The 25,246-nt window shown below is 51.3% G+C and overlaps 8 protein-coding genes across 8 annotated transcripts; 4 read left to right on the forward strand and 4 right to left on the reverse strand.

The window, feature by feature from the left end:
- Positions 1-85: 85 nt before the first annotated feature.
- On the forward strand, positions 86-1,325 carry GT037_008710 (ngg1p interacting factor 3; the record flags this gene model as incomplete). Its single annotated transcript, XM_038933757.1, has 2 exons — positions 86-147; positions 251-1,325. The coding sequence occupies 2 exons, from the start codon at positions 86-88 to the stop codon at positions 1,323-1,325; spliced, it is 1,137 nt and encodes a 378-aa protein (XP_038783722.1).
- A 582-nt stretch (positions 1,326-1,907) lies between these two features.
- GT037_008711 (uncharacterized protein) lies at positions 1,908-2,603 on the reverse strand (the record flags this gene model as incomplete). Its single annotated transcript, XM_038933758.1, has 1 exon — positions 1,908-2,603. One exon carries the CDS (start codon positions 2,601-2,603, stop codon positions 1,908-1,910), a length of 696 nt encoding a protein of 231 aa, XP_038783723.1.
- Positions 2,604-3,772: 1,169 nt separating this feature from the next.
- Positions 3,773-5,342, forward strand: GT037_008712 (uncharacterized protein; the record flags this gene model as incomplete). The annotated part of the gene is made up of 2 exons (XM_038933759.1): positions 3,773-4,205; positions 4,258-5,342. 2 exons carry the CDS (start codon positions 3,773-3,775, stop codon positions 5,340-5,342), a joined length of 1,518 nt encoding a protein of 505 aa, XP_038783724.1.
- Positions 5,343-8,557: 3,215 nt separating this feature from the next.
- GT037_008713 (uncharacterized protein) lies at positions 8,558-10,480 on the reverse strand (the record flags this gene model as incomplete). The annotated part of the gene is made up of 1 exon (XM_038933760.1): positions 8,558-10,480. One exon carries the CDS (start codon positions 10,478-10,480, stop codon positions 8,558-8,560), a length of 1,923 nt encoding a protein of 640 aa, XP_038783725.1.
- A 2,314-nt stretch (positions 10,481-12,794) lies between these two features.
- Positions 12,795-14,004, reverse strand: GT037_008714 (uncharacterized protein; the record flags this gene model as incomplete). The annotated part of the gene is made up of 2 exons (XM_038933761.1): positions 12,795-13,729; positions 13,782-14,004. 2 exons carry the CDS (start codon positions 14,002-14,004, stop codon positions 12,795-12,797), a joined length of 1,158 nt encoding a protein of 385 aa, XP_038783726.1.
- Positions 14,005-15,673: 1,669 nt separating this feature from the next.
- Positions 15,674-16,558, forward strand: GT037_008715 (uncharacterized protein; the record flags this gene model as incomplete). Its single annotated transcript, XM_038933762.1, has 1 exon — positions 15,674-16,558. One exon carries the CDS (start codon positions 15,674-15,676, stop codon positions 16,556-16,558), a length of 885 nt encoding a protein of 294 aa, XP_038783727.1.
- A 2,874-nt stretch (positions 16,559-19,432) lies between these two features.
- Positions 19,433-20,236, forward strand: GT037_008716 (uncharacterized protein; the record flags this gene model as incomplete). Its single annotated transcript, XM_038933763.1, has 1 exon — positions 19,433-20,236. The coding sequence occupies one exon, from the start codon at positions 19,433-19,435 to the stop codon at positions 20,234-20,236; it is 804 nt and encodes a 267-aa protein (XP_038783728.1).
- Positions 20,237-22,504: 2,268 nt separating this feature from the next.
- Positions 22,505-24,491, reverse strand: GT037_008717 (uncharacterized protein; the record flags this gene model as incomplete). Its single annotated transcript, XM_038933764.1, has 2 exons — positions 22,505-23,772; positions 23,834-24,491. The coding sequence occupies 2 exons, from the start codon at positions 24,489-24,491 to the stop codon at positions 22,505-22,507; spliced, it is 1,926 nt and encodes a 641-aa protein (XP_038783729.1).
- Positions 24,492-25,246: the final 755 nt, after the last annotated feature.

Consider the following 25,246-nt stretch of genomic DNA (forward strand, 5'->3'; position numbering starts at 1 on the left):
AGGCGGGATTGCTGCACGCGTAGTTTTGCTTTGCAATTGTTCACCTGGGAGCTGTATGTTTGCATCTACGGCACGACGATTCGCTATGAGTGCGACCACTACTTCAGCGCCCTTCTCCAAGGCGGTGGTGAGGGCTATGCAGAAACTGTAAGTGACATTGGATAGAATGCATCGTTCTCTCTTCGATGCATAGCAATTGACCAGGACCCCTACGCGATTCAAATAACATCATGTACTGACTGGTTCAAAGGTACCCCCGTGAACTTGCAGACAACTCCTGGGACAATACTGGGCTGCTGCTCGAGGCGCCATTCGATCCGGCGCGACGCCAGTCAAACACCGTCCTCCTTACTATCGACCTCACGAAAGCTGTCGCCGACGAAGCAATCGCCCTCAACTCTTCCATTGTCATCGCGTACCATCCTATCATATTCCGAGGCTTAAAGTCCTTGACTCTCGCAGATACCCAGCAGCAATCGCTACTACGCCTTGCTAGCCATGGCATCAGTGTGTACAGCCCGCACACTGCGCTTGACTCAGCTCCAGGAGGGCTTGGGGACTGGCTAGCGGATATCGTAACAGGCACGAAGACGGTTCGTGACGGTTCAGATACAGACGGTCAATCCGAAGCTACAAGCAACACAAACGCAGATGATGATGACCCCTTCGTCGAAAAGAAGAAGCGCCCTACGTTCACCCTGCAACACCATCCGAGCCAGCCAATGCTCAGCTTTGGCAAGCTACCTGCCCCCACCACGGTCCCTCTCACAGCTCCTCACAAGCGCGAAGCCATCAAACCTCAATCGCCAGTACTAGCCTCACACCCTGGAGCGGGTATGGGTCGCGTCGTAAGGTTCGACCACCCACAACCGCTTCCTACGCTACTTGATCGCATAGGCAAGGGACTCAACAACCCCAAGGGCTTCCCAATCGCCATACCACAGGACAAGACGATCTCTGATATTGAGATACGTAGCGTAGGCATATGTGCAGGCTCAGGCTCTGGCCTACTGAACGGTCTCGATGTGGATTTGCTATTCACAGGCGAGATGGATCATCACTCGGCGCTCGCGGCGATCGAGAAGGGCAGGGTCGTTATCAGCTTGTTTCACAGCAACTCTGAGCGTGGCTTCTTGGCAGAGGTGTTGATGGAGCAACTAGAAGAGGCAGTGCAAGAAGAATGGACAAAGGTCAAAGAAGAAGAGAAGGACAACAAGGAATTACAGGATGCATTGGCGGACGATGACTTTGAAATTGGCGTCAGCGAGGTCGATCGAGATCCTTATGGCATAGTAGTACTGAAGAATGACGCAGAGGAGGCATAGCAAGGTCATATAGGACGAAATACATGGCAAATCACAACGATGATATGGATGTGGAATTCGAGGTGGTGGGGGTCCGGACCTGGTTGCCCCACTTCATTGCGCACATTTCACCATGCGATAACCGCGGTCGTGCTGAAGCTGAGGGCCTGCTGTTGTAGATTGATATATTTGATACAATTTCCTCAATCTCAACAAATCCTCTGTGGCGCAATTGGCTAGCGCGTCTGACTGTTACACCAGTGGCTATCAGGAGGTTGGAAGTTCGAGCCTTCCCGGAGGAGGATTGTTTTTTTTTCAACGTACGTTGTGTCGTCAGCACGTAGACGTATGATCCGTATTCAGTACGAAGCTACATTTTTTTTAACTTCAAAACTGCTGAATACATTTGCTAAAAGCATATATTGACATACAGCATGATTGACACTTACGTTGGTATTGCATGAGGTCCGAGGTGACGAGTATTGCTTAGATGCGTCCAAGTAAAATGCGTATGTGTTGTATCTCCAACTAGGAAATAGTAAGAAGATTGCATATCATCCCTTGCTAAATACTCAATATCTCGTCTGCAGGCTCCAAAAATAATCAACACCGCGCATCTACCCGAATGATGACGCATTGCTTCGACATTGTATCGTACAAGCCAAACTCGCTTACAGTCCTCAGACATATCTCCTCCAATCTAGCTTTTACCACAACCATTCTTACTTGATCCAATTGTTTCACGCCAACCTCGGGATTTCGGCTCGGTGAGCGCAGCTCTGGCCCTAACGATGGCATAACCCTACTGAGAAACCCTCTCCTCGAATGTCTTTGTGCATTATCCGCTTCACTTCTTCCATGCCCTCTGGGACTCCTGAGAACCGGACTTGCATTCAGGTTTTCGCTGAGCATACGCTCCAACTCTACAATCACAACTTGCGGTCTCCAAAACTCTGTCCGGTTCATTTGGCCTTCTAACCGCACGACTTTCGGCTCGTCTTCTGATGAGAAACCGACTACTTCTACTGGTTTGGAGTCGGAAGTGTCGAAGCTGTATTCAGACTTCTCTTCCACTGCGGGTAAAGGTATATCGGATGGGAGCATGGCGATGGTTGTTTGGGCGATGCCGTAGGTAGCGCGTTCTTCGATTAGAGGAATGACGTGCCTTTCGATCACGGATTGAATGTGGTGTGTGCGGGTTGTGCTTAACTGATCGAGGATAGTTTGACCTCGTGTGGACGCTGGTGAGCTGTACTCTGAGTACGGAGGAGGAGAGGCTTGTTTTTCGTTTCGAGACATTGTCGAGATCTGAAGGTGAGAGATGAAGGTTATCTAGGTATCGCTATGTGTAGAGGTGCGGAAGTTAGATGCTGTGACATCAGGATTTCTTCGACGATTCGAGTTCCTTGGTCGGTTACTTGCTCTCTTTACCAAACTTCTGTTTCCCGCTTGGGTGGCGGTAGTCAAAAGAGTCATTCATCGATATCCACGGATCTCGGCAAACCCATACTCTGGTTAGCAGAGTTCTAGAAGTCTGCCCTGCCTCAATCCCGTATACTGATGCCTTAACTAGTCCTAAAAGGTACCTGTATAGTCTCGTGACATTGTAAGCCATGGGAATAAGGACGCAGTGTTACGCTGCGCCGCCTATGGTAAGCGAATCACAAGCATGCATCTGCACGGTCGCGAGGCGTTCGGCCCGGGAAGCTTGGCGCAGTGAAGACAATGTCTTGGATGCGATAAGATAGAAGGCAGTAACTTCAACCAGCAAGTTCAGGACGGAGGCTTAGGGACGCCCAGTTTGCACAGCGCGTTCCTGACTTTCGGCCTGAAGATCGCCTCACCGGCCCTTTTCTTTGAACAATGCATTGCGTAGCAAAAATACGCACCTATTTCGCTCACCGTGCTGGAATTATGCCTCTCCAAAGTCAAAATGCCGCTTCAGGCCCAAGGCTGAGATGATCACACGCAGAGGGCTATGTGGCGCAAGGCAGAAAGCACTAACCTCTTCAGGGTTAGCAATATGGTCAGTGCATATGTTTCCACCAACACCAGACGAAGACGGTCACCGAAAACGCCTTTACATGCCGGCTGCACGGATGAGCCAGCATGTGCAAACAATATCTCAGAGACTTCGAGATGTATAAAATAGTCAATATGGCCCCTGTTTTGCCTGATACGCCTCAGTACACCTGTTCATTATCATCGCGAGCCTCAATTCTGGTACGGTCCGACCTCGAGTACTTTACGAGCACATTAGGTACCGTGGTTCTATCAGCACTGCATAACCCACGCAAAGCCTTTAAATTCATCACTGAGTGGGATTTCTATCCTTTATAAAGGCTGCATCGCTCCTCTTTACTACACCACCTATTCCAATCTCCATCGACTATCCTCCGATATTGGACACCAACTCCATCGAAACTACCATCAGCATCATCTGAGTTCTTTAGAAACCAGCCGTCAGCATGTGGTACCATGTCGCCGAGCCGAATTCCTACCTCGTTATTACGGGTGTAGGAATCGAGAAAGTCTTGATTAAGAAGAAAGCTTTTGTATACCCCCTACAAAAGGTCTCGAAGATCTCGATTACACCCTTTGACTTTTCCATGGCCCTCCAGGCTATGACTATCGAGAAACTTAAATTTGCTCTACCAGCAGTCTTCACAATCGGTCCTGCCGACAGCCCTGAAGCTCTTGAGAAATACGCCGTATTGCTCACCGGAGAAAGCGATGGCAGTCCTACTCAAACAGCAGCTAAGGGTGTTGTCTCAGTTGCTGAGGGTCGCAATCATGTTCAAGAGATTGTCAAAGGTATTATTGAGGGTGAGACTCGAAGCATCGTCTCCACCATGACTATGGAAGAGCTTTTCCGTGAGCGTAAGATCTTCAAGGACAAAGGTAAGCTCGAAATCTACAGATTAGCTATATGGCAGACACTAATTGCAAATAGTAATTCAGCAAGTGCAATCCGAGCTGGACCAATTTGGTCTTTGCATTTACAACGCCAACGTCAAGGAATTACAAGACACACCAGGTTCAGAGTACTTTGCTTTTCTTTCTCGTAAGGCGCACGAGGGCGCTCTCAACCAAGCTAAGGTCGATGTCGCCCATGCTCGTATGCAAGGTGAGGTCGGAGAGGCCGAAAAGCAAGGAAAGACAAAGCAAGAAGTCGCCAAGATCCACGCCCAGACTGCCGTCCTCGAAACCGAACGTAAAGCCGAGAAGGCCACGGCAGACGCGAAGTTCACTGACAAAGAGATTGAGATTGGCCGCGACCTCAATGTTGCTCGAATCAACGCTAAGCGTGAAGCTGAACGCCGTGATGCGGAGTTGCAGACGGAAGTCGAGAAGAAGAGGGCACTCATGGAGCTTGAACGTCTTCGAGCAACCAAGGTTGTGCAGGCTAAGATTGAGAAGGAAAGTTCACAGCAGCAGGCTGACGCAGAACTGTACACTCAAGAGAAGGCAGCAGATGCAAGCAAGTACGGCCAGCAAGCCGAAGCCGAAGCTGCTGCTTTCCGTCGACTCCGTGATGCTGAGGCAAACTTCCAGGCGAAAGAGCGCGAAGCCGAGGCGAACTTCATCGTCTCCAAGCGTCAAGCGGAAGCGGAATATTTCGCTCAGGAGCGTGCAGCTCAAGCCCGCCTCATCACACAACAGCGCGAAGCCGAAGGTCTTTCCGCGATGGCCAAGGCCTACGGCGACATGGCAAATGTTCTCGGTGGTCCTCAAGGTCTCATGCAATACCTCATGCTCACCAACGGCACATACGAGAAGCTTGCGCAGGCCAATGGTAACGCTATCAAGGGACTTCAACCAAAGATCAATGTCTGGAACACTGGCAGCCAGGGCAGTGAGGGCATGGCGGATCCGTCAGCACCTATTCGCAACTTGTTCCAGAGCCTACCACCTCTTCTCAGCACTATTCATGATCAGACTGGTATGGCGCCACCTACCTGGTTGGCGCAAATGCCTCAGCAGAACGGTGATTTGAGCAAGATGCATCTAAGGAACGGCAGTGATGTATCCTCGTAGAGAGGTGCCATGACCAGCGTTGGTGATGGACAGAGACAAATCGTACAAGCAAGAGGTGGGCTGTAAATGTTAGTGTGTCCCTTTCTACGTCATTGGTTGCTATACCCCGGTTTAGCTACGGCTAGGAGTTCGGGATACGTTGTTGTACTATTTGTTTTTTTTTAGACCAGGATCCGTTGCTTTTACTATAATATAGACTTATCATAATGTACAATGCTACAAAAACATACTACTGTACTTAGATGCGAATAGTCCCAGTGATGCCAAAAAGAGGCCTAGCTTGATAACAGGTACATCTCGAATATCTTATACGTTGCGTAGTCTTTTTTCATATGAAGGCCACATGGAACGACAATCATTGGGAAAACTAGTCTACCGAAATACGATCTGGAGGCAATAAATCATAAAATGGAAGTGAAGAATGCGCATCCTCTACGGGAGCATAATCAAAACATCACAACCTCTCACCTTAGCACGGTGCGTATATTTAGAGGCAGCTTCCCACACTAACTCCACATTCCTTCAAACATCTCGAATCTACGACACTCCCGCATGCTATATGAATTGACTGTCCAGCACGCCTCACCGCCTAAAGTTCTCAAGTATTGGCCTGAGCCAGTGCAAATTACACGGGGGAAGTGTGCTCGCTATAAAAAGCTAGATCACTCGACCACACACATATATGACATCACTTGTCTTGTGCGGCTAGGTTTTCGCGACGAGCATATTGGTGGTATCGAACGGCGTGACAACGTCCCGAGGAGCTGGCATCGCATGCAACACGACAGTTTGCCAACTCCAGACTTTAGAACTTCTCAATAGTCGCTTTTTTTTTTGCACACTGTACGAGAGTAAGAGTCCTACCCAAATCCTGGTGGTGCACTCGAAGGTACTGCGTGATATTTCAAATGTAGGTTGTGGGTTCAGTACGTTTGGTCATCCGACGTGGAAACCTCGGGCAGAGTTCCGCGTGCGTTAAGAGACAGCAGCCAGGCCTAGGTGCTTCCGAGATACGATCTCCTAAGCAACAAACAATTAGTTCACCAATCGACATGCTTGTAAGATGGAAGTTGCCATGTCGATGGAGGATCCGAAGGCTGCGCCGAATGGCCTCGGATAAACGCGAACGCGTGGAGCGACGGGGAAAATATCCTGACCAAGCATAGGTAGATAGCTACCCGCATAGAAGATCGTAAGATGGTAAGATCTAGTTCAGTCTCCAATATTGCAAAGGCGATCCGTCGCCTTAGGCTTGCCTCAGTTGCCGTGGTAATACTGAAGATGACGCCAGTGTTCAGCCCAATATCATCATCCGTCGAACCTTCCGCATGCAGCGTCTCCACACACACCCCGCCCCCTCAACGTGAAACCGGCCACGGCTGAAGTTTTTCAACGCGTGTCGTCAGTATCGTGTTATGGTGTCGTGAGAACACTAAAGCAAACAAGGGCCTGGAACGGAGATGATCAGGGTTGGGCTGGATGATGAGGGGAATAAACATCGGCGACCGATGATCTTGAGCTCGCTCAGCAAGCGAGGTCCGCTTCTCCATATACGCGTTTAGTAGAACCTGCGTCTACTATACATGCTCACCGGCAGACGCATAAGCATCCGCACCCAATACCATTGCTAAAGGGCTTATCCCTAGTTGCCAAAAGCAACTCAGCCGCTGCACTAGATAGGTTACCAACGCACGCGATGAATCCTTCTCAGGGTGCCCCTCTCCATGCCAAACCATGACTTTACCGCATCCGGTCCAACTATTACGCAGTCAACACGTCCTTTGACACGTCTCACGCGTTCGCGGTAGCACATGATCTACTTCCGACGCGTCGCACCAGCACAAGGGCACGGGCTGAGAAACTTGGCACGCGACGTGCGACACAATTCCATCACAACTCTCCACACAATAAGCCCAAGTGGGTACTACGGCTTACGCTCGCACTGCCTGACTGGCCGGACAGCTACGGCAGCGAGGAAAACGTTAGGCCTCGGCGTAATGCCTGGGCTAATTGTGCATGCGGCCGCGAAACTTCAACTTCGGGGTTGGTGTTGTGGGCTGGTTCCATCCGCTTGCTGCATGTTTTATTTTTTCTGCCGGAAAATCGTTAGATGGTCATCGCCAGTCAGGCTCATCTGTACAAAGATAGAGATTCAGGACTTATTGGCTTCTTGTTCCATACCGTGTGTTGAAACAGCTGTTGCTTTTAATCAAAGAGAATGAATGCGGTGCAGCAGGGGGATCCATCGCGTCGTGGCTTAGGGCTACCTGCCTACCATGGATCATGGGCAGAAGGCACAGACCAGACATGATGACGCCTGTGCTCACGTTACGGAACTACTTTACGGCACGGCGGTGCGGAGATCAGTGCACTGAGAGGGGCTTAGGTGGAACGCACAGTCTCTTCATCACACTCTTTTCATTTGAATCATCCATTTCATTCATTACTAGTTCATCTGCTCGAAGCATCTGTATTCCTTCAGAAAGGACCAGCTGATCTGCCAAAGTGTTTAGGCTCTTCTCCGAACCGTCAACCCCGCTATATCACCCATCCAGCCGATCCATTCATTCGGACCAAATCCATATCGAAGCAGATGTCACTGAAAGACAAGAGACTGGGTATTAGTCGTTCACGCTTCGAGACAGTCATTGAGATTCGTGAAGACTCCATACCCGATTGGCGCCGATATCCCACCCACGCTTCGTAACGTTCATCATGTCCGTCGTGATAGAAGAGAAAGACATGAACACTAGGAAATAAGAAACCAATCTGTATGGTCGGTTGATAAAGAGAGGAAGCTATAGCCGAGCAAGAATGCCTGGATACGCAAAAGAGATGGGAAAGCCGAAGCCGTAGGTTTGGTCGGACGTCGTCTGTTGTAGGACCTTCCATACCGAACCCAACGTCGCTCTCGGCCTCCCATATCCAAATTATTGAAGTTCATCGAAGACACATGTAGCCACATGATCATGTCCAAGAAGTAAAAGTCGAGAACATGAACCAAGAAGCAATCCAACGTGCAGAGATCTGCCGCTGAAGAAGGTCGAAGTTGGTATAGACAAGACAAAGGAAATGCTTTTAACAGGAAGCAGGTTTAGGCTGTGAGCCAAAAGGCAAGTGTATGCAATGACAACGCTTGAGGCTGTCGGTCGTAACGCCGATGATGCAACCATGCTTAGGTGCATAGATTAAGCGGAAGAGAAGACAACTGAGCTCTACGATCGATATAGGTGTGCCGAGTCGCTAGGCATGCCGGCGAAACGCTGTTCGAACGAAGCTGGAGGCTCGAAGCTATGCGAGAGTGCCGCTCGAGGAAAGGTATTACTTGATCGACCAACGAATGGTGAGCCTAGTCGAACAGTACCTTTACTTTGAACATCTGCTGGCACGGCAGGCGAGGTCTGAGCTGGGCTAGGCATAGCAGATCCAGCATGTGCGAACGGATTGAACCCTGATGGGTCATTTACTAGAGGTAGTCGCCGGGCACCTTCCATCATGTCGCCCAAGCTGAAACCACGGCTCCTTACACGACGATGGCTTGACTCGGCTGGTGCCCCAAACATCTCGTTGACGAAGCTCTCTCCACGGTTTCGTGCTCTATCTTCGAAGCTGTTGTGAAGCGCGCGTCGCTTGAACACCCTCGACTTGGGTCGAGGCGCGTGCAATTGAAAAGGTGAGCCGAGACGTGGTGTTTGGGAAGAGGATGACTGCGCGTGCCACGTTCGCGCGTTGCTCTGGTTCATCTTGCTGTTGGTAGACTCAGACCTCGCATGGAATGGTGAGCCTAGCACGTTGCCCAATCCCAGACCGATATGGAGCGATTGCGACTTCTGGTGAGCAGAAGAACGCGCACTTGACCATGTTCGCGGCGACGGTCTCGGTGTTATATCCTTGGTAAGTTGCGACAACGGGTTACCCAACTGCATCGACGCTGCGGTGCTTGTAGCCAGCGACAGATTCATGTCCCTTGTGGAAAAGCTAGCAGAGCCGAAAGGCGAGGACAACGGTTGCTGTTCTTGTTGCTGTGGTTGCGTCTGTTGCATCGGTTGCATCGGTTGCGGCTCTGGCTCAGGTGGGGGAGAGGATTGTAGCGGCGAAGGCGATCGACGAAGCATACGCTGATAGTGTGCAGACAGAGTCGGCTTCTGCTTGGCCAAGTCTCGTAGTCGCTTTCGACATTGCTTCTCGCTAGGGAAGCGTGTTGATGACTTGCTTGACAGAGTGATAGGTGTGTTGTTGCCGCTCCTTATCGACCTTAGGGCACTTGGTGTACCAGTCAGGGGGTGGGATTGTGGGGTCGCGTGCGGGCCAGCGCGAGTGTGCTTTGGGCCCTTCCAGGTCTTGCGGGCCATCCTCGCCACGCGATGGCATACTCCATTCGGGGGAGTCGTGCTCGGCAGAGCCTTGAACGGCGTCACTGTAGGATCTTGGAGATACTTCATGTAAGTCATCCACAAGTGGTGATCCATTTCTTGATTGAAGGATGCTCTCAATCTTAGCTTCTTAGCAGGGCGAGGTTGTGGGGTAGCCATCGAAGGTGAGGTCGGACGTTGAGGTTTGTTCGCGGGTGGGCAGAACGCGAAGGGATCTGATGATTCGTCTTCTAGACTGGTGCAGCTGCCGCTTCGCGACATGAATGATCCAATGCTATCGCAAGACGAGACAGACGAGTCTGAGAAGCCCGACGAAGAGGTAGGTCTGCTTGATGATTCACTCTGACTGACATGTGGGACGTCAGACCAGTCCTGAGGTCCTTCGTAGTGGCTGATGGTTCTCATCTGCGCGACAGGAGTCTTGGGCGGAGAGAGGATACGACTGAAGCCGAATCCTGGAGACAGGAACGCGTCGTTTTGTGGCAGTGAGTATGGTGGCAGATCGCTAGAAGTTTCGGACATGATCTCGGGGGCCTCAATGGTTGGGATAGGTTGCTGGTCCATGACTGCGTCCATGCTGTCGTGGTTCAAGGCCATGGTGGCACGGCGACGACGGACCTTGAGCACTTGTCGAGGCGGCGGCGGCGGTTGCAGCTGTTCGGGTTGTGGCTCTGGCTCGGGTGTCTGTGGAGCCGGGCCGTCACGGTAATGAAACATGAAGTTCCTTGGTAAAGTAGTAGATAGGTTGGGGCGTTCGGCGTCCATGTTGCTAACGTATTGAGATGACCGGGATGTCGGGTGTTTCAGGATACGGTCGTCTTTGACCACACCAAGAGGTCAATCTCAAAGAAAGTGCAAGGAGGCACGACAGTTCAGGCACGACAAACGATTAATGCATCCAGTTGGAGCGTGGTCCGATTGTTGTCGGGTTGGTTTGATTATGCAGGGCGGTAGGTTCGATATGGCGCGGGTCCCAGCAGCTGTTTGGTACTCTGCGAACGCGACAGTGCGGCTGCAGGGAGGTTACACGTGCAATCAGAATCGAGTGCGGCTTGATAAAGCGAGCGTACTATCGCAAGGCGTCGCGCACTCTTAGATGCAGTGGCAACAGGCGTTTTCAGTGTTGCAGAAGCTCTACAGCCGAGGACAATGCACAAGAGGTCCTTGTGGTGAGGATGGCGCGTAGCTCCAGGTCGCGACAACAGCTTGCAACTGGCGAGAACGCGATTAGCAAAAGTCGAAGACGACGCGCAAAGGTCCAGAGACGGGTGCGAAGACGCGTGGATTATCGTAAAGGTGGATGATGGCGGGTTTTTTTTGGCAAAATATGGGCGTCGTGGGTCGCGGTGAACGGTCCGGGTGCGTGGGCGGAAGGGAAGTGGGCGCCTTATTCCGCGTCCATGGAATGCGCAAGCGAAAGTCAAGATTCGTGAAAGACGTAAAGGAAACGGTCGTCAGGAAGTCGCGTGGCGCGCACGGGAGTGCGACAGGCGAGGTCGGCTCGGGATGGTCGTGAAAGTCGTGATGGTGAAGGTGATGTGCGGTGAGGTTCGCAAAAGTCGGCTGACGGTTGCTGCCCGGCTAGTGCGAGACAGCGGACGGGCTTAGACCAAGATCGTCGATAGAACCTCTGCAAACCCACCAAGTGCCCCGAGCCCCATACAAAATCAAACACTTGTCGTCCAACACTTTTTTTCAAGTCGCCCACATGAGGCGGCATGCGCTTCTGTGCCTTGGTCTGCGCACTACTCTGCCCTTTGTGCTTCCGCACACCACGTGAAGCTGCTACCGTAGACACTCGATAACGAAACTGACGCGTTTCGACGCGCTCATCTCTCCCGGTCTAACCGCATCCAAGCTGCCATGGTCTGTGCAGTCATACCTTGACCGTGGCGCTCTTTTCGACGGCGGCCCCTGCATAGAGGCCTTGTTTTTCTGCACGCACGAACACATGTCACGACTTTGCCATCCAGTCTCCCGCTGCCAACTCGCTGCAAGCTTGTGGGCGGTCTCGCCGCTTGCATAACGGCCACTCCCCGTTGTCTTTTGCTTTTCCTCCCCACTTCACCACATACACTTCTTCTGCACCGTCGTCGACTTGAAGGAGCGACGACCAGCAGAAACCTGCCACCTATGCGCTACGCGACACACTACGCACGGCCAATGCCACACTGGAGAACCCCAATTCGCTACGACTCTAACCCTCTTCTCCACAGTGGAGCGTGGGCCTCTGCTTTACAACACAACAGATGCACGAGTCATTACTACATGGCTGTTCCATAGCCAATGCTTCGAGTCCTCTGGTGCATCCCACTACATGGCACGTCCCAATCAAAACCTGTTTCTCTCTACTACTGTCTTCTTTGCTGTCCGCGCCGCTGTTGAATCGACCCTGACAAGTTCGATCCCGTTTTATGCCCGCCCGCCCGGAGTTGGTGTGCTGCAACGTTATGTGCATACCGCGCTTGGCTGCGAAAAGGGTCTGGATCGGCTGCAGCTCGTCACACACCAATATCTAGCTATCCCGATATGCACGTGTCTTGCTCGATTCGGAAATACTGTCGACCAACAGTCCTGGGTTTCGATGTTTCATTGGCTGGATTTTGCTTTATTAAAGACTGCCGAGCGCCCTGAGGGTCTCAAAGTGGGCTCCAGCCGCTCAACACAGCACGAGGCCTAAAATGCAGCCCGTTCTAGGAAGACCATGGGCTTACTATGTGCATCCAACATCTTCAATAGTCGAGAATGCGGGGGTGTCATGCGCTTGCGAACATTATCGCAGCCCACTCACGCTGCCGAAAGACATGAGGCGATCATCAAGCATAATCAGCGCATCGGCTAATGAGATCACGCTCTGGTACGTTTACGCCGCGCGTTAAATTGGCATGTCTGGCAAAGTGCATTAACCTGTGAAGAGAACATTGAGTCAAATGGAGAAGTCCCATGAGGCTCATATATTTTAAATTTTTGAAAGTCAAGAATGGTATAATGTCTGTTCCATACAGGTCTCTGCCATCGTGCAAGCCATGTCATTGCATCGATTCTCCCCTACTGTTCACGTCCCATATCAAGCCTCTATCTAAAGACCAAGAGCCGAGTTAAACGCATCTGCAGCCGCCTGACCTGTCAGTCCCGAAGCGGCAGACGCAGCAGCATCACAGGTGCTGACAGCTGCAGCGTCTACGTCGCACTTGTTGGACATCTGTGAGCAGATGAACTGTGAGATGATGTCAATCTTCTGAGCAGACCCGTGGTTGAAGGTGCTCAGATCGGTGGGCTCAAAGGCCTCCTCCTGACGGCCATCCGAAGGGATACCAAAGGTGATGGTAGGGTCGCAGTTGCCGAAGGCGGCGGCACCAGAGGCGGCAGCGTTACCGGAGGCAGCGTTGCCAGCAGCAGCATTGTTGTTGTTACCAGCATTGGCGTTGTTACTAGCGTTGGCATTGCTGTTACCGGAGTTGGCATTGTTGTTACCAGAGTTGGCGTTATTACCGGCGTTGGCGTTGTTGTTACCAGCATTACCAGTAGCATTACCAGCTGCGGCAGTGCCGTTACCAGCAGCTCCACTGACACCAGCGACTGCAGCAGTAATCTCATCCTCGGTGAGATCATCGACACGAAGGTTCTGGGTGTTGATGCATCCTGCATCGTCAGTGTCGACGTCGCAGGTATTGCCGGCACCGGTCGGGTCGCCTATCTCTCCAGGCGCGAAGGTTGAAGCTTCGTTAGCCATCGATGGATCACCACCGACTGAGGCGATCTGGCGAGCGAGCTCTTCGGCGATCTGCTTGTTGAGTGCCTGAGCGCCATCACTGGCAGGGTCCTGATGCTGCTGGAGCGCAGCAATCTCAGGATTGACGGCCTTGATGGACTGGCAAGGTGCAGAGGCCAGACCGACGGAGCCAGTGTTTCGTTCCAAAGTACGGTAGATGAGAGCCATGGTCATGCCCGCGACATCACCAGCCTCCTTGGCATTGGTGAAGGCCTGGTCAGCTACGGCTTGCTGAAGACAGTCTATTGCTAGTCAGTTTGATGAAGCTTGTGTGCTGCGTTCCAAACAACTCACCCGTATCGGTGATGTCTCCGGCACCCTCTGCAGCAGCCTTGGCTCCAAGGAGAGCAAAGACAGGATCCTGAATATTGTCCGGGTTGTTCTGCTGAAGCAGGTCGTTGACAGCAAGGTTAACGTTGCGGTGAGCGTGTTCCTGAGGAACTTCACGCTTGGTCATAAGGGTCGGGCGGGCAGCCGCGACACCAATGAGTGTAAGAGCGATGACGGAGTTCTTCATGATGAATTCTTGTATCGTTTCTTTCGGTCGTGATCGTGAATAATAAACAAGAATAGGGTCTTAATAGGATATATAACGAAAGTGGGCCGGCCTATCGATTCTCCAGGAACGATGAAAAGAATGATAACGAAGTGAACGACTCGAAAGACGATGAATGAAAGACGTGCGTAGATGGATGCTGATGATGCTTTTCCATGCAGCGCAAGGCGTTGTACCTTATATACAGCCTAAGTCCTACCAGCTATGCTATGCTATGGAGTCCTGCGCTTGAAGCGTTGCCTGACACCTGTCAAGCAAGCCGCCGTAGCGGGAGCCGCCAGAGCTGACCGTGCATAGAAGCAGAACTGCATGAAGGCTACCCCTGGATGGAAGGTGAAGTCCCTTCGAAGTCGCTGCCGTGCAGCCTCGCGATGGTGGCGATGGCTCGCTAACCTTGTGAGGCGCGGAGGGCCGCTATGAGTGGATCCGCGCTAAGACTTTCGGGATTCCTTGCGTGCCTGGGTGAGACGTTGGCGACTCTTCGGAACGTCGTCTGCTTCATCAACCCCATCAACCACGTCGCTGCCTGGAGATCACGGTACATTTGTGTGAGGACGTCGCGCGCAAGTCGAAAACGTACTCTGCGCGTCGCAAACATGCTTCATCTCGGCGGCGCGCCCTCGCTTGCCTCCAGAACGCGCGCATCAATCCTTTGAGCGCGATGGTATTGACATGATCACAAGCTAGCTGAATCGCTTTTCCACAGGAGCGCTCGCCACCGTCGTGATAGAACAGCCTCTTTGTACATGCCGTCTCGCCCCCTACCTTGGCCCCTTTACGAACTCCGCACCAGCCCATCGCATTCAGAGCACGATTAGCCACCTTCAAGCGGGCAGAGGGGCCTTTCAGACGAACAATGGCAAACGATTCATTGTAGTACGAGCCACGGCATACGCTACGTGTATCATCAGAGCTACGGTCCACCATGGAAGCAGGCCTTCATAGCCGAGATTGTCCATCTGCGGCCGGCATTTTCTCATGAATGCTATGCAGCTGGTATTCGGAATGTCGTGTTTCCGACAAGCGACCGGTAACCTATGGGTATAAAACAATACCACGCCCATATGCCTTGTATGTTAGGGTAGCCTTGTTGCGTTCTATTGCGTCATGGGCAATCTCCCGTGTGTTTTGGTATTGAGACGAGTCTGATAGCATCTGGTCGTATTACGCGCTCGCAACGTCGAACGTCTCAGATGACTCAATCCTAGGCAACATGATCTACTTCCAGGATGCAGCCACCACTTGAGTCTCGAAACGCTTTCGAAGCACTGTAGCCACATCATTGAGACTGTATACTCACGGGGCTCAGATCGAGTTCTCAAGACATTCCTGCCAGACGCACTGAATTGCGTCCCATCGTTATCAAAGCTACTACGCATCCAAGCGCAGAGTTCGTTCCTTCCAGGCTATAGATCTTCTCTATAAGAAATAATAGAAACGGCTGACCTGTGTGGTTCTCGACATTGTTGTTGCTTGTTGCTAGTGTCGCATCCTCCGCTCCATCGCGAACCTCCTCGAAAAGACCCACACCAACTCGAGACGAACTGTATGCAACCGGTCAACACACGGGCATCAGGCACCCTGTGGCTCACCCTTTTCGTTGCTACCTCGCTGGGGCTGCATCGAAGTCATGGCCAAGACAAAAACGCTTATCATTTCAGGCCCGATGGATGCTAAACACATTGGTGGCGTGAACGTGCTGGGCGATAGCGGCTCGAACCTCGACAACTACTTTCCTAGCACTGCGATAGTGCCGGATGAGCGACCCTCGCATACCTTTGTTGCTATTGGAAGGACTGAAGTACCAAGGCGGTCAGATACCGTTGCCGGCACGCTACGACGACCGAGTGTTTCCTTGACCAGAGGCCTGTCTAGATTGAGGCGCAGCTCATCTTCGCATCATACTGAAGTAGCGCGCGGAGCTGGCGGAGAGCAACAGGTGCATAGTCAAATGGAGAATTCCAACAATGCAGGCAGGTCCTTACGGATGCAGTCGAGCATGTCGAAATTACGGCAAAGGGTTGGACTAGATCGCGAACTATACGATACGACGCCAATATCAAAGACGCCCACTCCTGAACCAAGACCTATACCAGAGCCGGTGCGAAAAGATTACTTGCCACTGCAAGAAACAAGGGCACTGGCGCGTCTCACCACGACCTCTTCCATCTACTCGAGTCCAGATCTCAGTTCTCCAAAAATAAGGACCCCACACAAACAACAACCTATAATTGTTCAGCGAAGACCTCCGCCCTTCGTACATCAGCTCCCAACCATGAATACGCAACCACTCGCAAGATCGAAGCGCGCAGATTCGGGTACCGCAATAGACTTCAAAGACGTGCCTGTGCAGGAGCGGCCAATCCCTTTCAAGGAGATAATGGCAACTCCGACTCTTGCTGAGCGTATGGCCATGTACAAGAAGACGCGCGAGTACTGGGCGCATGCAGATCACGGTTTGGTAGCATGGACGGAGCGTGCCGCGGGACCGAAGGTAGCCACTACTGGACTTTGAATGTGGATACCTGTTGGTTCCGATGTCTTGACATTTCGATAGCTTAGCATGTGTCTTCAGGAACGATACCCTCGTAACGTTTGGGGTAGTCATCCATCCATAATTTATAACTGGCGCCAGGCGCCTTATTTTGCCTTGGTACTCAGTTTCCACAAATTATGATAGACTTGGCGCTTTTACCAGCGTACACCTTTACAAAAAGATGTGTTTTCTCGCAGCTGTGGTGTTGGCGATAGAAGCAGTTAGGTCCTGGGCCGTGCATGGATTGCAGTTGTCAAGCTCCGCAGGTGACCTTTCATATCTTCTGGGTCCGAAACATCTTACCAACGGCACCAAATTCATCGCAGCATACCATGCGCCTGGGCTTCCTCATCAAAGGAAAATCTGATCGACCCAGTCTGAGATGTTCCAAGTATTCAGTGGCCCCTGCCCTATGTGGCTTATCTGTCTACAACTGAGATGTTTCTATTGGATCGATGGAATTCTTGTATCGGAACGATCCACTGCATCCATAGGTACGCAGATATGCCTCGTGCATTCTGATAATGCGCCAATCAAGGGACTTTTGATTTTCGCTTCGCACGAATACCCCGTTTATCCAAATATCTTTCGCATTCAAAATCTCTACTATAGCTCTTGCGCGATCTTTCTCTGACCATTTCTTATCATTCCAAATCGGGGACGGAAAAGTAGGAGATACCGAGTGGCTCCTTTGTTGGTGAAACTTACATAATCTAGGATCCTGTGCGATTTCAAACTCCATTCCTCACGGATGTTTTCTTCCATCCTAGAAATCCAATAGGGTGAACAGAAAGCCAACCCTAGAAAATGTTGCGAATCTTGGATAGACTCAGACCAAAACGGAAACGCCTACACCGGTTTGCGAATCTCAGCCCTGAGATTCTGAACCTCATCATCGAGCTTCTGTGTAGGGACGGCAAACACCACATCCTCAATGTGTGTCTAGTCTCTCGCAGGCTTTACATCTTCACTGTATTCTATCTCTACCGCAACATTACGCTCGATTTCTCGAGAGCATCCCATTCTCGTCTACTGCAGCGATTGTCGGCACCTAGGTGTCGACTTGCCGAAAGAATCCGGACTATCGTCATTATCGACACCTCAAAACAAGATATACTACAATGGGACGATCTCTGCGTCATGTTCAGTAGGCTTACGTATCTACAGGAATTTACGTGGATTGGCCCTCTACGAATGCCGTACTTTCTCCTTGAGTTACTGACTTCTCGACACCCAAAAGCACGTCTGAACATTACCGCCTGGAAACCCATCACTACGTTTCGGTCAAACTTCGCTAGTATAAATGGTTATGTCATGGCCCATTCAGCGGGTCTTCAGCTAAACAAGTTCGTGTACCGCTACGATGGTGCACAGAGACTTAGCAATGACTTCAAGAAAAATCTTCTTATGTCTCTGAAAGACAAGGCCACACTATCGGTTTTGACCATCGCCAACTGCACTTCATCTGAGGTCAATATATTTCCAGAAATGTTAGATCTTCTTCGCAACAGCAGCTTCCGTTGCGTCGAAAAGCTAGTCCTACATACGTCCATATTCACGTGCCGTGAGTTGTCGGTGTGGGCTTCGAGGGGAGAATGGGACCGGCTTACTTTCTTGCATCTACAACACGCCTCTTTGCTTCGTAAGTAGTCTTATATTTATGTACAAACTATCTATGTTCATGGGCTGATTCAAACTGTTAGACCACTTTATTGGCAAAACTCCTCATCTGCAACATCTCAGCTTTCAGTTCGATCATAGAATGGATACCAATGAGACTGGAACTCAGCTAGTCACGACATTAACGAGTAATCCTCTACCTAAGCTACGTCGTATAAGCTATGGCATTCATGGACAACATCTAGTACCTCCTCCTCTCATCCGTTGCGCCCCTTGGGACATATTGCCAATATACCCCGGAATCACGGAGCTGTACTTGACTCGAGAATGGGATTGGCCACGTGGGATAACATCGCTATACGCGCCAACTGCGGACGATATGCGTAGGATTCGGACACTTTGTCCCAGTCTATTGAGACTCAGGCTCACTATCGACGTACCAGGGGAACGTTCAAGTTTCGCGCTCGTTGTGGAAGAGCTTGCTCGATTTCAGGAACCTATCGATCTGATACTGCACTTGCGGCTTCCGTACAAACATTCGAAAAGCTATAGAAACTACTGTATGAGATGCAAGAAAGTTTTTCTACTCATAGTGTTGCGGCGCAAACTTCTAAGACTCCCATGCGAAAAACCTTTCCAAATCTGCTTCCAGGCTTTGCGTATAGATCAAGAGTCTCCTGGAACATGGGTCAACTCAGAATGTACCGTCTGGCTCAACAGTGCTGGGTGGCTAGCTTCGAGCGGATGCAACGTTAACAAAAGAGAGAAGCTAGACAGAATGTCAACTATCGACCTCGAAGAGATGAGCAAGGAGCAGTCCCGATTGGGACGATACCGGGATAGCAAAGGATACAGACAAGAACTCAAAAGGCGGGAGCGGAACCTTGATACAAAGTTTGGCTTTTCTGAAGATTTCACCTTGTACAATATTTGGGGGCTGGATGCAGAGTCGGAAACGAACAGTGCGTGACGATGCTCAAGCCATGTGTCGTTCTTCTTGGTATTCATAAGGATTGTCATAATCGAGATCCTCGCTTATCGTACAAACCATCGAGTTCAGCTTCTAGTCGTGAATTTATCAAAGAGTCAAAGCGTTTGTATGAGCTTTCACCTAGTTAACAAGCCTTGGCGCGAGCGAGACAGTGTTAGAACGCCCTCGCCTTACTTAACAACAACAAAACTGTCATTTGAACCAGCTTCTCTGATCAAGTCCGATATCAGCGACAGCCAACCATGAAGCTCAGACGCTCGAAGAAGCCCCCACAGCCGATGCAGGCCCATCGTTTAGAGCAACAAGTCACTGAGATTCTCAGTCTAATAATCTCCAAACTACGTTGCCAGAGTATCCAGGACGTCGCAAATCTCTGTTTGAATCCACGCCAATTCTACCTTCTCGCTGTTCCCCACCTCTACCAAAAGATTACCCTAGACTTAGATCGAGCCTCACACCTTCGCTTACTCCAAAGGCTTGAACGACCGGGATCTTATATACCACACATGATTAGACATCTTCATGTGTGTCTGGAGGGAAAGCATGCAGAGCATATGCACAGGATCGAGAAAGTGTTCGCTGGATTGACTAACCTGGTAGAATTGGAGTGGGAAAGGCCATTCAACGTGCCGGTCCACTTGCTCGATGCGCTTTACTCGCGCTTTCCAAGGGCTCGATTCTCTATAGAGTCGAGTCGAGTGGCGTACAAGAGCAGCGAAACTGGCATTTCGCCGCTATGGGGTATGGATCTCTGGAAAAAGCACCCCGCAGCCTCCATGATCACTCACCTGCGCATCACTCTGGACGAAAAGTCCGCAATGTGGCCCGGCTTCAAGAAAGGGTTGGTTCGTATGATTGTCAGAGATCCTGTTCTTGAATCCCTTCAACTTGAGGCGAACGAAGTGATCGATAACCACTCTAACTCGACGGTGGATCTCATGAAAGGGCATGTTCTGCCCAAGTTAAGAGCTTTAGGCCTGTTCGTAGGGAACTCGCCCATTTTTACACAAGACGAACTACTATTTTGGGGCGACCAAGCAGGCTGAGAGAGTCTTACGTTTCTCGGACTGTATCATACTCAGTCTTTCATCCCTTTCGTAGGGCGAACACCGAATCTAGAGGAGTTGTGGCTTCTTCCTTTAAAGGGGGAGGATACCACAGGTTTAATTTCGCATCTAGCTGGATTCAAAGACTCCTACCCGTTTCCAGCACTTCGCAAACTCAAGGCTCAATCTCCCTGGAGAGATATCGCCCTGTCACAACAGAATGACCGTGTTATCCCCTGGAATCTGATCAACCGACTGTCACCAGAACACCTTACGTCCCTAGACATTTCTCGTTCTTCTCACCGCGACCAGGATGTGACGGATATACCCCAAGCCGAAGATATTGCCAGAATTCGTGGTATATGCCCTAATTTACAAGATCTGCGCTTGGACATGATTATACCATGGAGTCACGAGCCGTTCCCACGCGATATCGCAAAGGAACTAACCGCATTCACCAAACCTATCAGTTTGACAATCTACTTACATGTTACTCGCCATCCTCATCTTGGGACAGAAGCTCTGTATCTTTGGATCGCACGCGGCTTGCGATGGTGTTTCAGGTCTTCGTTCAAGATAGCGCGGTGCTTTCTCAAGGAGCGCGAAAGCCAGAGGATCCCCGGCCAACCTCGACTCTCTGTCAATATCATATGAGCCAATGATGTGTTTGCGGAGAACGACTCAGTCAGGTCTGCCAATTTCCATATATGCACTGTTGAGACGCACCAGGACGTTTCACGCTCTCACAACGAAATATTGTTCAGGCACACTACTTCGAACAAAGACATCGAGAAGATGAGTTTAGATCAGCTAAAAGACAGAATAAAGCCACGACTCGGGAATATTGTTGGCGGTCGAGCACGTTGTCTTCGCGAAATCAGACGCCGCGAGAATCTCCATGACGCCGGAACAGGAGCCTACGAGATAGACGCCACACTCTACGACATTCTGACTGCGTCAGATCCAGTGTAAGCGAAGCCTGGCAGCGAACGCGATGTATGTCTATGTCTAGGGTGTATGCAATTTACTTGGACAATCTGTAACGTTTTCTTCTACATGTTTGCCAATCGCTTGAGTTTCTTGGTTTGCAAAGTAAGACATCCAGGTAAGATATAAAGAACAACTGGACCCAACGATACCAGAGTCAACACAAAGGTACTCTAGTGTTTGGACAACCTGATCACATGAATGAAATGATACTGGGGAATGTCTCGCGCACCTGCACAATCGTAACCACAAACCAACTGGCGTCAAGCAGTACCTAATATGTATAACATGTCTACTAGAACGATTGTGCTCATCGTAGCAGCTACTATCTGCTGCAGATCTGTCTCGCTAGGTTCACTATCCTAGATCACAACATACGTATCTACCCGACTATCAACGCTGCCCAGCGCATCATCGACCAGCACCGAAGATGTGTTACATCCTCCTTTCGACTTGTTCTGCTCACTCATGCTACCCACCTCACAGATGCACAAACATCCTGCGTATGCGATACACACAATGCAGTCATGCAATCATACATAGTCTAGACCCAACAAGATGCCCAAATCGGATGAAGAGACGCCGGGTCAGCGACCAAGGAGAGTGTCGGATGTGCCAGGAAAGACGGAGTAGCTTGAGCGTACTACCGAGGAAGAGCTTGGTAGACAGTTTCACGAAGCTTGAGAGCTTGAAGCGGAGGTTGAGCAGTGCGGTGGAGGAACGAGACGGGAATGAAGGCGGAGGAGCTGAGGGGAATGCAGATGCGATGATGATATCTGTGACTCCCAAATTCGAGCGAAGGAGCTCGACGCTGCCTATCTATATGGAGAGAGAGAAGAGACTCGATTTCGGGATTCTGAAGCAGCAGCGGTTACAGCCGAGGAAAAGAATAATGAAGACACGCGCAATCACAAAGCCACGATGAAGACTCATCGAAGCACCAGAGCACACAGAACTTCAAAATTGAATAAGAAATACCATTACACCAACTAATAACCCAAAAACCCGAACGCAAGTACATAAAATCCAAAAGCAGGGGAGAAGCGGGGTATACTAGAATGGTGCGAGCAAGGAGCGAGACAAAAAGCCCATGACTGACACTCCTCACCCACAATATGTGTATATATGTGTGCTCATTCCCTGTCTTGTCTGATATCCATTCCTCGTTCCTTCATTTGCTTTCCATTAAGTCGTACATCCGTCTATCGTCATATCCAAAGGGCATCCACCGGAGAAGTACTTACATGAAATGTCTGTTTAACAAGAAGGACGGCGCCAGTTCTACTGCGTGTTTTCCTGGTTCTGCGGTGGGTTTTGACCGAATAGACCACCAAACCAACTTGCACGGTTGGCTGCCTTGCGCGCCTTGCTGGCTTCTTCTTCGTTCTGGACCAAGCGTAGTGGCCTCATACCTTTGCCAGTCATAACACCAGTGCTAGTGTCACTGCGTGTCAACTGGCGAGGTGGGCTGGGTGTATCAACGTGGCTCGCGGAAGATGACTCTGTCCTAGCGTCGACTTCCTTGTCTTCAGGTATGGTGGGGCCTTGGCCGGAAGGCACCCTTGAAACCGGATTGCTAGATCCCGGACCAGTGCTGACAGGAAGACCGAAGAAACTGTTGCGAGGCGATACCATCCCAGGCGATGCGGGTGAAGGGCGGTACATGTTATTGACCACGCCTGCGGCTCCCGGTACGTCGGAAGTGGAACGGCGGTGGTGGTGAGAACCGCTGGGGTGACGACCAGATGTAGAGCGCGTGAGGGGGATACGTGGAGCCGTATTGGGGTCCTCGTGCGCGCTCTGCTGGTTGGTGACCGGAGGGGGGCCCATGACACTTAGAGGTCTGGGCTTTTTGTTTCCGCCCATGGCGACAGATTTAGCGCGCTGGAGGAATCCTTGTGGCTGGTCGCTCTCCTGGGGAGGAGGCGGTGGCAGATCTTTGTTCTTGTCTGGACCAGAGCCGCGATCGTTCTCACCATCGTTACCCAGGACTGACTCAAAGCCCTGATGTGTGAGCAAGCGACCGATGATCTTGTTGATGTAGAGGGTAAGGGCTTGGTTCTGCGCCTTCATGCTGTTGACTTCAGCCTCGAGCTTGCGAACGACTTCGGCATCGCCTTCCTCGGCCGACTGCAGCTCATCAGCTAAGCTGGTTGAAGGACCGCTCCTGCTCGGTACGCGGTCGTCGGCGTTGGACGTCTCGCGAAGGAAGTCGCCGCGGCTCAAGTCTCCGTTGAGCGTCTTCTCTCCCAGTAGAAGCTGGAAGCTCTCGTTGTCTTCCATAAGCCTAGCATTGGTCATGCGTGTCTCAAGCAGTTGCTTCTCTAGTTCACGCATACGTCCGCCTCCAGCGTTCTCAACTTCCAGCACCTTGACCTGATATTCGGCGAGCTCGAGGCGCAGGTCTTCAATGATCTTGTCCTTCTGGTGGATGAGCTTCGAGTTGTTTCGCGAGTTGCTGCGTTGAACTGAGTTGGGCGGTGCAAAGGATGCGACGTTCTCGAGGTTCTGCGAGGAATTGGAGCGGGATGGGTTGTTGCGGAAGCTTGCTGCGAAATGTGTTAGTATGTGCATGGCTACCACGTTGATGTAGCGGGATTTGTAGCTTACAGGCCCGTGACAAATGCTGTTCCTCTTCCAACTCTCCAGTGGGCATGTTCTTTGTGGCCATAGTCTCCTTGAGGCGCTGGATGGTGCTCTGCATTTCTTCCTCTCTCGACTGCGTCTCCTCCTTCTCCTTCATCACCTGTGCCCTCTCGGCCTCATAGATGCCTTCGAGCTCGCGGTGTTGGCGCGTAAGCTCCCGCTTCACATTCTCCAGCGACTCAACCTTCTCCTCTTCTTCGTGCGCACGTTCCTCGAGCTTGGCCTGCTCGGCAAGGGCATCGTCAAGGCGAGAATTGAGGATCTCGACCTGCTTCTGTCGCTCTGCCGCCTCGTTCTCTGCCTTCTGTAGGCGGTCCTTGAGCTCCTGTAGCAGTGCGGCTTGCTCCTCCCTGGCGTCGTCGTCAGCAGCGTCGGGCTGCGAGGCGTTGCTCAGATTTGAAGACGCGGCGGGCTTCTTGACGGCCGCGCGCGCTGAAACGGGAGTGCCATTGGCGCCGCCACGGACAGATCGTGTCCTTGAAACCCCACTGGTGCCGTTTGTAGTGGGCGTCGAGGAGCGGGCTGGCGTGCGGTTCGCAGCTGCAGGGGACGACGAGGTGGTTCTAGTATTGGCTTCGCGACGGGGCGTGCCTGGTGGCTTGGTTGCTGCTGCGGCCGACATGTTGTTTGTCTTTTCTTTGTCCAAGGTAAAGCGAGTCCCAGAGACTCGGAGTTGGCAACGTCGCTCAAACAAGGGCGGGTTGCACAAGGAGGTCCAATTATAGCGCGATCAACCACCGGTATGCGCCGTAACGTGTGCTGATCAATGGGGCTGTGTGGCGCTGATTGACGTGTGGAGCGGAAACGTTCAGCTGTGACTGTGAAGCTTGTTCTGCGACTCGCAACGTTTACGGGTGCAAAACGTCAAGTCAGGAGTCGAGCAGCGTTATATCAATCCAGTCGGGGTCCCGCCGTTAAAGTTGGCCCATAATCTCCGCTACCTTGTCCTTCCCTGCATTAGTGCCAAGTCCACCCGCCATCACACGACTTGCTGTAGGCCGGGAAACCACATCCCCTTTGATTTGCCGCACGCCAGTCAACTGTTTACCAGAGTCATTGCCCTCTTTCACTGCCTTCTACGTCCATATTGCTGCTTTGATGTCCAACGCCTGGTGTTTTCGTAGTATGTTGTGGCACGTGCGAAGTGTCATTGCCACGAGGACGAGGGTCCAGGGGAACTTCCCGCCTTCCCTCTTGCGTCTCACCTGGACATGCATTCACTAAGCACGTGAATATCTAGATGATGCTACTAAAAGCAAATGCTCTCAACGAAGCTCGTTTGACCAAGTTGGTCAGCTCAAAGGTACTGGTCATCTCACAAGTTGCGAAATGAATTAACGATTCGCACCTTCTTCAACAGGCTGTCAAGAAGCTGCC

The sequence above is a fragment of the Alternaria burnsii genome, assembly GCF_013036055.1.
Source record: "Alternaria burnsii strain CBS107.38 chromosome Unknown 744, whole genome shotgun sequence".
NCBI lineage: Eukaryota > Fungi > Ascomycota > Dothideomycetes > Pleosporales > Pleosporaceae > Alternaria > Alternaria burnsii.